This window comes from Carcharhinus amblyrhynchos, chromosome 6, assembly GCF_965287045.1.
Source record: "Carcharhinus amblyrhynchos chromosome 6, sCarAmb.v2.hapA, whole genome shotgun sequence".
NCBI lineage: Eukaryota > Metazoa > Chordata > Chondrichthyes > Carcharhiniformes > Carcharhinidae > Carcharhinus > Carcharhinus amblyrhynchos.
The window spans coordinates 113,397,281-113,411,481 of NC_137329.1; the positions used below are offsets into that span (position 1 = coordinate 113,397,281).

General features: G+C 43.0%; 1 protein-coding gene across 5 annotated transcripts in view; it reads left to right on the forward strand.

Moving 5' to 3' along the window:
* Positions 1 to 14,201, forward strand: part of tmem117 (transmembrane protein 117) — a 283,717-nt gene that overhangs the window by 64,417 nt on the left and 205,099 nt on the right. For all 5 annotated transcript variants that reach the window (XM_080191236.1, XM_080191237.1, XM_080191239.1 and 2 more), the window contains exon 3: positions 7,459 to 7,591. In XM_080191236.1, the coding sequence (XP_080047362.1) occupies positions 7,459 to 7,591 (133 nt within the window). The remainder of the gene's footprint in view (positions 1 to 7,458; positions 7,592 to 14,201) is intronic.

Consider the following 14,201-nt stretch of genomic DNA (forward strand, 5'->3'; position numbering starts at 1 on the left):
GATTTTAGGATGGAAATTTGCATCCATTCCTCATAGGATCATAAAATCCCCACAGTACAGAAGGAGGTCATTTGGCCCATCGAGTCTGTACTGACCACAATCCCACCAAGGCCTATCTCATAACCCCACACACATTTACTTTTCCCCCTGACATTAAGGGGCGATTTAACATGACCAATCAATCTAACCCGCACATCTTTGGACTGTGGGAGGAAACAGGGGCACCCGGAGGAAACCCACAAAGACACTGGGAGAACGTGCAAACTCCATACAGACAGTGTCCCAAGGCTGGAATCGAACCCAGGTCCCCAGCACTGTGAGGCAGCAGTGCTAACCACTGTGCCACCATGCTATTCCTCTCTGCCATCCCCTCAGTAGCGAGTCATCATGAAGTGCTTAAGAGCAGCTTTTGATAAGGTACATGGCCTAATCAGCAGCTGGTCTTGTGTGGAATTAAGCTTGCATCCCTGCCAACCTGTGACATACTGCGTATTGAATCTCCAGTTGTAATTCTGGGCTGCCCCAAGTACCCACAAAATTATTGCATGCAGACAGGTTCTGTTCAACAGAATAAAAGCAAATTACTGCGGAAGTTGGGATCTGAAACAATCTGAAAATGCTGGAAATCCAGGTTTGAAAAGTTGGCTCTGTTCTCTCTCCACAGATGCTATCAGGCCTGCTGAGATTTTCCAGCATTTTCTCTTTGGCTCAAGATTCCAGCGTCCGCAGATATATAACGGAGCTGTATTTGCTCCCTGATTTCCTTGACAGTTTGAATGTGGTGTATTGTCGCAATGATGTGAGTTGTAATTTTACTGGTTGACCAAACCATACGGGGCACTGACCGATGATGGTGACCACCAGTCACTAAACATCTGCTGTTGCAAGTTGATCGGTTTCTGGAATGTTCCACTGTGAATTGCAATGCCACAACATCCTTCTCTGGAATTTCACACAAAAAAAGTGAACCCCTTCTGAAACTATTATGGGGAGGGAGATATCGTGTGACTGAAGTAACTGGTTAATCTCTTCACGCCAGCTGCTAAAGACAGAATCAGATGGTCATCTGGTAAAGCTGCCAAAAGAAGCAACAAGCACCGCCCTTGTCTCCTCTCCCATGTTAAGACAGTGGGTGAGATTCTCCAGTCTCCCGGCCATGCGTTTCTCAGTAAGAAGTCTCTCAACACCAGGTTAAAGCCCAACAGGTTTATTTGGTAGCAGAAGCCACTAACATAAACCTGTTGGACTTTAACCTGGTGTTGTGAGACTTCTTACTGTGTTTGCCCCAGTCCGGCATCTCCACATCATGTGTTTCTCTGCAGTGGAAGTTGGCACACTGTTCACTGGAGGTGGGATTCTTTGGTCCTGCCACTGTCAATGGCGGCATCCCAAGTCGCCAAGAAACCATGGATGGGAGTGCACTCCGGACAGGACAAGAGAATGTGACTGGCTAAGCAACTGGAGAATTTTAGCCCCTATCTTGTACAGTTTCAAAATCTAGCACAGAGATAATGGATTTTCCATCAAAAAGAACTTTGGGTGCAAAACCCATTACCATCTGGAAGAGATGGGTTACTTGTTAAACGGGAATTGTCTCGGGCAATTGCACTTTCATGAGCTTCAACTCCTAGAATCTGAAGGAAGTTGGAAATGTTTCTGTCACAGGCAAGGACTCATAAGCAGTGAACTCGAGCTTCTTTTTAACTTTCAGCACTGAACTTTAATTTTGCTTCTTAAAAAAAAGTAACTGCTACAGTATGACTTATAAATTTTTCATGTTTGTGTGTGTGTGAATGTGGGTTGTGAAGGTTCAAGAAGTGTGGGTTTGTTTACTTTTTTAAAATATTACTTGGGTGAGTTTTAACTCATTTAAATATGAACTTTTTTTTGCTTCAAACCTCAAGGAAGTCTGTCAGAGTCCATTCTGTATGTAAATGGTTAAACACGGGCATTGAGAAAATTCCTCCATCCTTTCATAGAAAGCCCTGTTACGGTCAGAGTTGAGGGTTCCTCCTCACGTGGCTGTAACATGTATGTTGTGCCATAAATCCTCTTATTTTCACTTTAACTATTTAAATTCTGTCATTACTTAGGCTGGGATGTTTTCAGAGTTTTATTTTTTCCATCAATTTGTGGGCAGTGGAGCAGATATTGCTTCTCGAATTTGGTATGTCAGATGTACTAGTGTGTGCTTGCTGCATTCGGAAGATATTTTTCTGTATTGGAAGCAATGCTGATGTACTGATCTTTCCCTTTGACAGAATACTAACAGTGCATTTGTAAGTATTATGGTTCAATTCAGTCAGCCAGTGTTCAGATCATTTTCTTTCCATCATGTCTACAAACGTTGACAGTGACCAATTTAACTAGGACCACATTTTGAAAGATTTCTTTTATTATTGGCACTAAGATGTCTCTATTTTTAGGCATATGGTTTAGTTCACATTATAAAAATAAAATATATACAAATAAAGAATTTAGTCAATAAGCTTTATTAATTTTATTTAATTCAACAATCTTAAAATCAGATTCCTTTTTCTCCTTGTACTTAAAACATTTTCTGTATTTATTGGCTATCTTATAGGAGCCACATTTGAGACACTGAGATGCGCACACACACACACACCCCTCTTTGGTGCCTGCTGGAAGTTACAAGCAGATGGTCTTGCAGTAAAGACTGATTACTATAATACTTGATTCCACTCAAATGTTAGAACATAACTTTAACAATCATGTGCTGCCTGCATTGAGATCAGCCGTGGTGTGCGCTGATGAATCCTACAGTGCAGAAGAGGCCTTTCAGCCCATTGAGTCTGCACTGACAGGGGAGAAACACCTGACCTCCCACCTATCAGCACTTGGCACATTATAACATTCAAGGCCAGGTGCTCATCCAGGTACTTTTTAAAGGATGTGAGGCAGGTCCATTCCAAACTGTTGCCGCCCTCTGGCCTGCCCCTCTACCACACAGTAAGAAGTCTCACAACGCCAGGTTAAAGTCCAGCAGATTTATTTGTAGCAAACACTGCTAGCTTTCGGCTAGTGGTATTTGCTACAAAATAAACCGGTTGGACTTTAACCTGGTGTTGTGAGACTTCTTACTGTGTTTAACCCCTGTCCAACGCCGGCATCTCCACATCATGGCTACCATCCACCCCTCTATCAGCCATGGTGGGTGCTGAGGTCAGCCATCTTGTACGTTTAAACCGAATGCGTTTAGCTCAGAATTATAGATTTAGAATGAAGCAGCAATGAAGGAGGCCATTGAGCCCAATCCTATCTGTGCCATCTCTCTGAAAATGCTAATTAATTTGTCTTTTATCTCTTTTTGCAAGTTATTTTTCAATTGGCCACCATTTCTGGCAGTGCATTACCGATAAGTTGAGATTAAATCCATATTTCCTTCATGTTGCTTCTGTGTGTGAGACCTGTGTCCTCTGGCTTTTGACCCTTCTGCATTGGGAGCTGTTTCTCCTTATTTATTCCATACGAATCCTTCAGGATTTTGCACACACCAATCAAATTTCCTCTTAACCTTCTCTGTTTTTGAGGCAGACGACCCCAGTTATCTAGGCCCCGCCGTTTCTGAAGCTTTTCATCCCTGGCACCATTCATGTAACTTTCCTCTTCGCCATCCCCAACGCTTTGCTCTCCTTCCTAGTGCACGGTAGCACCGTGGTTAGCACTGCTGCTTCACAGCTCCAGGGTCCTGGGTTCGATTCCCGGCTCAGGTCATTGTCTGTCTGTGTGGAGTTTGCACGTTCTCCTCGTGTCTGCGTGGGTTTCCTCCAGGTGCTCTGGTTTCCTCCCACAGTCCAAAGATGTGCGGGTTAGGTTGATTGGCCATGCTAAGAAATTGCCCCTTAGTGTCCAGGGTTAGAGGGATTAGTGGGTATAACATGTAGGGATATGGGGGTAGGGCCTGGGTGGGATTGTGTTCGGTGCAGACTCAATGGGCCGAAGGGCCTCTTTCTGCACTGTAGGGTTCTATGATTCTAAAGTGTGGTGCTCAGAATTAAGCTGGGGCCTAAGCGATGTTTTATAAAAGTTTGGTACTGTGGATGCTGGAATCTGAAACCAAAAGAGAGAATGCTGGAAAATCTCAGCATGTCTGACAGTATCTGGAATGAGAGAAAAGAGCTGACATTTTGAGTCCAGATGACCCTCTATCAAAGATAAAAGACATAGAAAGTGGGAAATATTTGTACTGCAGGATAAGGGAATGAAAGATGAGTCATGGCCACAGAGACCAGTGGAAAAGACTGCTAATGGCTGTCCATAGAGAGAATAAAGGGTGTGAACGGCCAAATGGCAGAGAAGCTAAAATGAAGATGTGGGGGAAGGAAAATGAATGGGACAGATGTAAGATTTAGAAAAGGAGAAGCAAAGGGTGAGAAAAGCTAAGGGAAGGGGCATAAAGCAGGGGGAAAGAGCTGGGGAGGAGAAGAAAAATGAAGAAAGATAATTAAGGAATAAAAGGTAGAGGACATGGTTGCACAGTGGTTAGCACTGATGCTTCACAGCTCCAGGGACCTGGGTTCGATTCCATACTATCTGTGTAGAGTTTGCACATTCTCCTCACGTCTGCATGGGTTTCCTCCAGGTGCTCCAGTTTCCTCCCACAGTCCAAAGATGTGCAGATTAGGTTGATTGGTCGTGCTAAAATTGCCCCTCTGTGTCTTGAGATGTGTAGGTTAGAGGGATTAGTAGGTAAATATGTAGGGATATGGGGATGGGGCCTGGGTGGGATTGTGGTCAGTGCAGACTCAATGGGCCCAATGGCTTTTTTCTGCACCGTAGGGATTCTAACAGTAAAAAATTAAATAAAATAGAATGAAATCAAAGGGGTATGGTTTTCCTGTTTTTGTCTCTGTCTATAAATATACACACATCTCCAATGATCTCGCATGCCACTTTAACTGCCTTCCCAACTTCCTCTGCACCCATAGCTATAATAGCTGCGTATTATTGTTTAAATATAGAATTCAAACATTGTTGTGTAGCAACTGCTGTTCTAATGCTTTGTGCAAATGATATACATACACCATTGACTCAGTGAAGTGATAAATTACCTTTCCTTGCCTGCAAAAGCAGTAAATTCAGCTTCTGCCATGAATTTGCTGCAGGCGTTTTGGAAAGGACATGAGGAACCAAGGTGTTTCTTCCTGAAAAATCAGTTTGGAGGAATCTTCATTCGGATTCTTTGACTGTGTTTAACCAATATTTTTCACTACTTTATTACATCTTACTCTTGCACGCTTGCCATTGGTTGGCACTCTGTCCAGTGCCTGGAATAAGCTCAAGGCAATAAGGTGTTTTGTTTTAAAACTCTCTTCAAACTAATCCATGGCTAGATATGGATAAACCTTCACTTCTCTGCAAAAAAAACAGATTATGCTTTGTAACACATCTGAAAAGTTGTGGCTTAGGAAATGCAATTAATTAAGAGCCAATCATTTTAAAATATTTCTCAAGGAATTTGTTTAATAAATTTTCAAACTTATTTGGCCAACTCCCTCTTCTCCCCACCCTTCCTCTGTTTAAAAAGATAACTAACAGCCAGGGTGAGAAATTATGCACTTTTTATAAAGCTTCTCGTCATATCTTTTGGATGTCCCAGTTAATTATTTTTTTGGATTGCACTCGCTGTTCTGTCAATAAAATTGACTATCTCCATGTTTGCCCAGTGATGTCCCCACAGCAACAAATGAGTGAATGCTGAGATAATGTGCTTTTAGGGCAATATCAGAGACCCTGCCTTCCATATTTTAATTTTAAAGGTCGGCTGGGGATGTTTATGCATGGGAGACCCTTAAGCTTAAAGTTTATTTCTTAGTGTCACTAAGTAGGCTTACATTAACATTGCAATGAAGTCACTGTGAAAATCCCTTAGTTGCTGTACTCTGGAGATCCGGGTACTCTGAGGGAGAATTTAACACAGTCAATGCACCTAACCAGCATGTCTTTTGGACTGTGGGAAGAAACTGGAGCAGCCGAAGGAAACTCGCCGACCCGACATGTTGCCCAGGTGGTGTGGCCCTGTCCGAAGCCCTCCAGTCCCTCAGGTTCAAGGATGACTTGCTTCCTTTTTAAGAAGCGGGTTGATGGGTTCTTGATAAGAGAGGGGATTAAGGGTTATGGGGAGAGGGCGGGAAAGTGGAACTGAGCCACAACAGATCAGCCATGATCTTATTGAATGGCGGGGCAGGCTCGAAGGGCTAGATGGCCTACTCCTGCTCCTATTTCTTATGTTCTTATGTTCTTATGTTCACTCATGTCTGAGATGGTTGGTCATTCCAATGCATGATCTGCAGACTCTGCCACTTGAGGGCCAGGTGATGCTGAAGGGGTTATTTGGATAAGTTATTTAGAGGTGTGTGCACCCTCTCTGATGGTATCTCAGACTGGAGGAAAGTGTTTGATTTGATTTAGTTTTGTCACATATATTGGTGTACAGTGAAAATATTGTTCCTTGCACACTATACAGACGTGTTCATGGAGAAGGAAAAGAGAGAGTGTGCAGAATGTAGTTTTACAATCCTAGCTAGGGCGCAGAGAAAGATTAACTTAATGTGAGGTAGGTCCATTCAAAAGTCTGATGGCAGCAGGGAAGAAGCTGTTCTTGAGTTGGTCCTCTGAGAATAATGCTGATCACACCATCATACTATAAAGCTGACATACCATTATGAAGAAGGGATGGAATTTTCCCATCCTGCCTGCCTTGGGAATCATAGCGGGCGGGACATGGACCATGCAAAGATCCATTGATTTCAGTTGGGATTTTCCAGCTTTGGGCTGAGTGCACATTTTGCAGGTATGCTCCTATTCCAAGATTTAAGCTGAAGGTTGACAATGCTCAACAGGAGGCCATCTTCTGCACACAGCCTTCATGTTTGCCTAGACATGCATTTGGGATGGGAAAGATTATGGAGCTACAAAGAAAGCAGGGGAGTGGGTCTAATTGCATAGCTCTTCAGAACTGGCACAAATTTGATGGCCAAATGACCACCTCCTGTGCTTATAATGATTCTCTGTGGCTTGTTGAGCTGTTTAACATAATCTATGTAAAATTAGAAAGGCCCCTCGGGGTGAAAAAAGATGATGTGACTTTCCAAAACTCATCTTCTGTATATACTTTTTAATGCAATGACTGTATTTCAAATAGATTTGGAGTGGTCTGCTACACTCAAATAACAAATTATCCTAAACGTTTAGCACTTTTTGGAATAAAGAATTTCTTCCTGATGTGTCTAAGCTGATTTTTCATCCCCTTTTTCTCCCACCTTTCTGAGCTGCTTTGTGTGGCCTTCTGATATTGTTGATTGGGAGAATTTATTTTAAGAGGTAAACTTATTTAAAAAAAATGGTGGAGGCAGATGACCGAAGTGTGTGTTTTAAAGCAGTAAATTTGTTTGTGCTGAAATGAAGTAAGTTTGCCTTAAATTTTTCTTGCACCAGGTCGATTACTTCGACTAAATATGTTCCGGAAAGATCATGGCTCCTGGATGGTGATGCTCTTTTCCACTATTCTCTTCCTGTTCATCTTCTCTCATATTTACAACCTGTGCCTCTTAATTGCTGGAAATATGAGGTAAGTTTTGCAATTTTATATCTGATTCACTCACCCACAGTTAACTCAAACGACCCCTCAATGCTGGATTAGCACTAAATAGAATACCACAGCAGCAGCGAGCGCTTTAGCTTGAGGCAAACCTGGATTTAGACCCAAACAAAAATGCCTCTCTCTCTAAACCACAGCAGAAGCTCTGGACTCTGGGGTTTAAAAAATGGCGGTGACAGCACAAAAATGGAGACCTCCCATCACATAAAGCAGCTAGCTGCTTGCGTTTTGCATTTTCCATCGCAAGCTTCAACCTTTTTCAACGTGAACTTTGGTTGCTCTTGCACGCAAGAAAGAAAGAAACAGATTGTAATGGCGAATGTTATCATTCCTTCACGCCACTTCCACTCTTTATAGCAAACAATCTTTTTTTTTCCTGCCACAGTTGGTCAGAATCCATCTAAACTGCATGATAGAAGCCATTTAATATAAACTAATTATATTAAGGATATAGTTAAACCAGAAAGAATGCAGAAAAGATTTATTAGGATGCTACTGGGACTTGATGGTTTGACTTGTAAGGAGAGGCTGGATAGACTGGGACGTTTATCTCTGGAGTGTAGGAGGCTGAGGGGTGATCTTAGAGAGGTCTATAAAGTAATGAGGGGCATAGATCAGCTAGATAGTCAATATCTTTTCCCAAGGGTAGGGGAGTCTGAAACTAGAGGGCATAGGTTTAAGGTGAGAGGGGAGAGATACTAGAGGAACAATTCTTTCACACAGAGGGTGATGAGTCTCTGGAATAAGCTGCCAGAGGTAATATAGAGATGGGTACAATTTTTAAAAAGTGTTTAGACAGTTACATGGGTAAGATGGGTATAGAGGGAAATGAACCAAATGTGGGCAATTGGGATTAGCTTAGTGGCTTTAAGAAAAAAGACAGCATGGGTAAGTTGGGCTGAAGGGCCTATTTCCATGTTACAAACCTCTATGACTAATTGTTTGGATTTTCCATCCTGTTAGCTGTGATTTTGCTTTTCTGATTAAATCATAAAGTAACATTGTAAGATTGCAATGAATACTTTTGGTATATTTTATGGAGCATAGTAGGATTATTTAATCTGCAGTTGTTTCTAACTGTCTACCATGATTCTGAACCCTGTATGAACATGGATATACCACAACCAATACTCCTGATCATGATAACAGGCAGAAGCCAGAGTGAGGAGGGCACTGTTGTTTTAATAATTGTACTGCTTTTAAACTTTGATCTGCTTTTAGACTTTGTGTGTGTGTGTGGTGCGAAGAAGAATCATCGCTGGGCCAAAATCCTGGAACTATTTCTCAAGTGGCACAGTGGTTAACACTGCTGCATCGCAGCGCTAGGGATCTGGCTTCAATTCCTGGCTTGGGTCACTATCTGTGTGGACTTTGCATGTTCTCCTCTTGTCTATGTGGGTTTCCTCAGGGTAATTGCTTTCCTCCCACAGTCCAAAGATGTACAGGTTAGGTTGATTGATTGGCCATGATAGGTTGTCCCTTAGTGTCAGGGGGATTAGCAGAGTAAATATGTGGCGTTATGGGAATAGAGCCTGGGTGGGATTGTGATGGATGCAGACTCGATGGACCGAATGGCCTCCTCCTGCCCTCTAGGGATTCTGTGATTCTAATTAGCACTGCAGGACGTAGTTCCTCCTCATCTCAACTTTAAATCCACCTCTTCCCAACTTATACCTGCAACTCTTGTTCTAGGTTGTGCCATAAGAGGAAACATTTGGTCTGCACTTACCTAATCAATTTAAAATTTTATATACTTTGATCAGATCTCCTCTCATCCTTCTAAACTCCAGTGAGTATAAGCCCAAACTGTTTAATCTCTTCTCATACGTCAAACCTTTTATCCCTGAAATCAATCTGATGAACCTCCTCTGAACTGCCTCCAATGCCACCACATCCTTCCTCAAATGAGGAAACCAAAGCTGGGCACGGTACTCCAGACATGGTCTCACCAACGCCCTATACAATTGCAGGAAGATTCTCTGTTTGCTCTGTAAGGGCTGCGTCTTTTCAACTTCTCTGAAAAATAACTGAGTGTTTTTTTTGTATGTAGTGACAAATGTTCCTTCTGGATTTGCATAGTCTTGCTAGAACTTTGAAAGACAGAATGCAATCATATAATACCTACAATAGAGAAGGAGGCCATTTGGCCCATCATCTTCACTGACTCCAATAGAGCATCCACCCAGACCTCTTCCCTGTAACTCCACTAATCCCCCTCCCACTATTTACCCCACTAATCCCCCTAACCTACACATCTTTGGACACTGGGGTCAATTTAGCATGGCCAATCGACCTAATCCGCACATCTATGCACTGTGGGGGGGAAGCTGGAGCACCCAGAGGAAACCCACACAGACACTGCAGACAGTGACCGAAATTGGGAATCAAATCTGGGTCCCTGCTGCTGCGAGACAGCATTTCTAACCACTCTGCCACTGTACCACCCCAATAGGCATTGTTATTTGTGAATTTTTGGTGCCTTTCAGAGCAAGAAAAAGATCCCAGCCACTTCTGCATTTTCACATAGTGGCCGGTCTACAAATCTCAACAGAATTCCCAGTTCTGTTTGTGGAACTTCTCCTCCTGATTCTTGGTAGGCTGGTATTTTTTTCAAGAATGTTAATTTTTCTTAAACTGGTTCATCTTAAAATCAGTACAAAAAATCAATCCATGATGGTTGAATAAATTACTGCAGCTAAATGTACCAGCAGTGGAGCTGAAATCCAGGTCGACCAACATCAAGCAAAGGATTCTCTGCAACCCTGTTAGAAAACACAAGCAACACAACTACTGCTGAATGCCTGAGAATATCAGAAAACATTTCTGACCTAGAATCATAAAATTATAGAGCGTTGAAGGAGGCCATTCAGCCCTTGGGACCAGTGCTGGCTCTTTGAAAGATCTGTCCAATGAATCCTACCCCACCCAACTCTTTCCCCATATCCTTAAAATTTTCAAGTAGTTATTCAGCTCTCTGGAGGTTACTGTTACATCTGTTTTCAGGGGGCACATTCCAGATCATAACTACTTTGTTATTTAAAATACCTTTCCCTCATCTTCCCAACTACTTTAAATCTATCGTCTCTGGTAGCCACCTGCCGCTGGAAACAGTCCTCGCAGCCACCACCCCCACCACCCCAGTATACTTTATCAAAAACCCTTGTAAATGTTGATCTTGAATAAAAGCATCTCTACTGGAAACAAAGCCAGCAGACTGGGGAGCGTCCGTGGAGAGAGAACAACACCTAGTTCACTGTTCAAGAGAAAGACATTCTATCTGTACTGGCTGTAATTCACTTCCCTGAACACCTAGATACACTGGCTAGCTTAGACCAAGGTGCTTGGAGACTGAGTCCAGTTTTCTTTCGAAAACTGTGCTAATTGCGAAGTCTTTAATTTTTTTACTGCAGGATATTGTGACGTTAGTTTAAGAGGTTTAAACAAAAATCACGTTCTCTGTAGCTCTCAGCTCTCATTGTTGCCGGTCTGTCTGTAGAAGCCGTTTTATTGCTCCTTCAGTGGTTAAAATGGGGTTTGTTTATTTTTACTTTGGGTTGTTTTATGGTCCTGCATTGTTAGGAGGAAGGTCATGGGTTCTGGACATTCTTTTTTCCCTAGGAAATTCAAGATTTCATTTTCTGTTTTTGGCTGGAAGCTGTATTTTAGTTCAGAAGGGAGTGGAGATCAGACTAAAAGCAGCCTCTCTCTCTCTCTTTCTCTTGCGCTCTCCCTGGGTTTTGGAAGTTCTGGTTAGCTGAAAGCAAGGCTTCTGGCCTTCCTGCAGTAGAAAACCTGCTTTTGGTGACTTGACCAGACTCTCTCTCTGGTGTTCTGGGAAGTTGTTCTGACATCAAACTGTTTTGAGTGTATGAAGAGAGCTGCAGCATTCATCCAAAGGACTCACTTCCAGTATCATGTGAGCATTAGTCTGTGCTGTGTTAAACTTGCAGAAGGGTTTTGTCTATGGGATTGGTTTGATTGGAAAATGTTAGATATATTTGTTAAGGGTTATACATTATTGTGGTTGGTTTGTTTGTAATTGATAGCAGTTATTGCTAATATTCTTACAATTCATGTTTAAATAGATTCTTAAATAAACTTTGTTTGATAAATGCTCCCTAGTGGGTCATTTGAATCATACCTGAAACATATCATGCTTATCCTAGCCCAATTCAAAGCGGAAACTCCAGGCGGGCTCCATAAAATACTTGGGAGTTTCTGATCTGAACCATAACAATATTTGGTTCAGAGGTGTGTGTGTGAGACATACAGTTGAAATCAGTATGGCAGGTAAAACACACAGTGTGAATTCTGATGTCGCTTACCAGACCTGGTTTTTAAAAAAATATAAAACAGAAAGAAGTTGCATTCACGTAGCAATGTTTATAATATTAGGCAGAACCAGATGTTTCGCAGTCTATGAAGTACTTTGACAATACAGCCTTTGTGAGATAGGGAAACGCAGCAGTAACTGTGTACAGCTCAGTTCCACAAACTGCAGTGAAGTAATGACTAACTTATGAATGTTTTTTGAAATAATGTTGCTCGCAGGATAAATACTGAGCGAATTTTGTTGTTCCTCTTCGAATAGCCCTCTGGGGATCTTTTATGTCCGCCTGGAAGAGCCAATGGGGCTTGATTTCAATATCTCACTCAAAAGTTGGGAGCTCTCTAACTGTGTAACACTCCCTCAGTACTCAGCTCAATAGTCTGCCTTGATTTGTGTGTTTCAATTCCTACTGTTTGAACCTACAGCTTTCTGATTTTTAAGGTGAGAGATGTGTGGCAATTTGTGTGGAATCTTCTTTACTGTAATTCTGTCGACAAACTTGTAAAGGAACAATTGCAATGATGGTTCTTGCTGCTTCTCCACCTTGCATACATCACATGCAGTAACAAACATTACCACCAGGTGGTAGTCAAACATTTGGTTTAATGTTTCTCTTTGCAGCTGCCAATTTCATTCCCAGCATTAAATTTCCTTTTGGGCACATTGCAGAATGGCCACACCTAGGCCCAGCTTGTCACCACAGAGTGACAGAGTTGATGCAAGACCGGGGATGGGAGCTGGGTGTGTGCACATTTTATGAAGCAACTGTCCATTTGGATCATCAGTTGCCCTCGCTCTAGTTGGGTGTTGGCAGCCTAGGAGTGTGGAACTCAGAGCGCAGAATAAACTTGGTAAGAGTAAGATTTTAAACACAGCCTCAGAAATGCATAAAACAAATTCCAACTCTCTCAAGATTAAAGCAAAATACTGCGGATGCTGGAATCTGAAATAGAAATCAGAAAATGTTGGAAAATCTCAGCAGGTCTGACAGCATCTATGGAGAGCGAATAGAACCAACGTTTGGAGTCTGGATGATGGGTCAATGAGAGGACAGATTGTCAAGAAGAAGCGGCTGTTGCGCGTGCACCAATGAGGAGCAAATGGAGGACAATGTACTCCCCTGGTGGGAAGTGTACAGACCCAGGATTTCTGACCTCCATATGATGGGGGACTGGTGCCAAAGGCATCTGAAGCTGAGCTGTGCTGTGGGGTGGTGGTAGACATGCATGCTGCATGGTCTGGCAGCAGATAGAACAATAATCTGTCGAACCCATCCCCAGCCTCCAAATCTCACGTCCTGCCAGTGACCATCATTCTCAACATCCGTGCCTCAGGCTCTTTCCAGGGACATCAAGAGATCGGTCATTGAGGGGGGAAGGGAGTGTAGGGGAGCCAAAACACGCCGGAAAGGCCAGCAGTAGAATGCTTGGGGCCGTCAGGCACTGATCTCGCAATATGCTTGGGGTTGGTTGATATCCCTCCCCCCCCCCGCAAACCTAGACACCAATCTCCTGATGATCATTCCCAACTACTGGCTCCATTACTAGGTCCTGTCCCTGGGCACAACCAGTGTGCCAGGTTGGTGTTGTCCAAGGGGAACAGCTTACCCCTGCCTGCAGGGTGGGGAGGGCCTCAAAGGCATTTGGTCCCACCGAGGAGGCCATCACGGCTAGTCCCCATTGCTTGGGACCAGCTGTGGTCCCTGCTGATGTGGACCTCCACCGGCGAGGTTAGAAATTGAAGTGAGCCTGGATAATAGCATCAATAAAAGTGGCCTGGGAAGATCGCAACCGGCCGGATGCCAGGCATGTATCCTATTTTTGGCTTCCACTTACATTTCCCGCCTGGTATTGTAGGGTGGGAAAATCATGCCCAATGATTAGTTGTGGGACGATGGTTGTGGTAAATGTAGCTAAAATGCAGGGCTTTAGACATTTCCAGAACATCTAATTGTTCAGAAGATTACCCATGTTTATTTATTTAATAGAGTCAGACTAGGAGACGTGGAGCCATAAATACCAAGTGGATTTACTTAGCTGGAGGTATGATGTCTGCACACTGCTCGCAAAGAGATGTTTTGTCTTGGGAGTTAAATTAGTCCTAACACGTTCAGTGTCCCCGGAAAGACTATGTCCTCATGGAGATGTGGCGGGGGAAGGCAGGGGGAGCTTAAGAAATTCCTCTGATTTCAACTTCTCCTGGTGAGTTTCCTGTGAGAGATAGTTGGTCAACATTTTTGGATCATGTGTT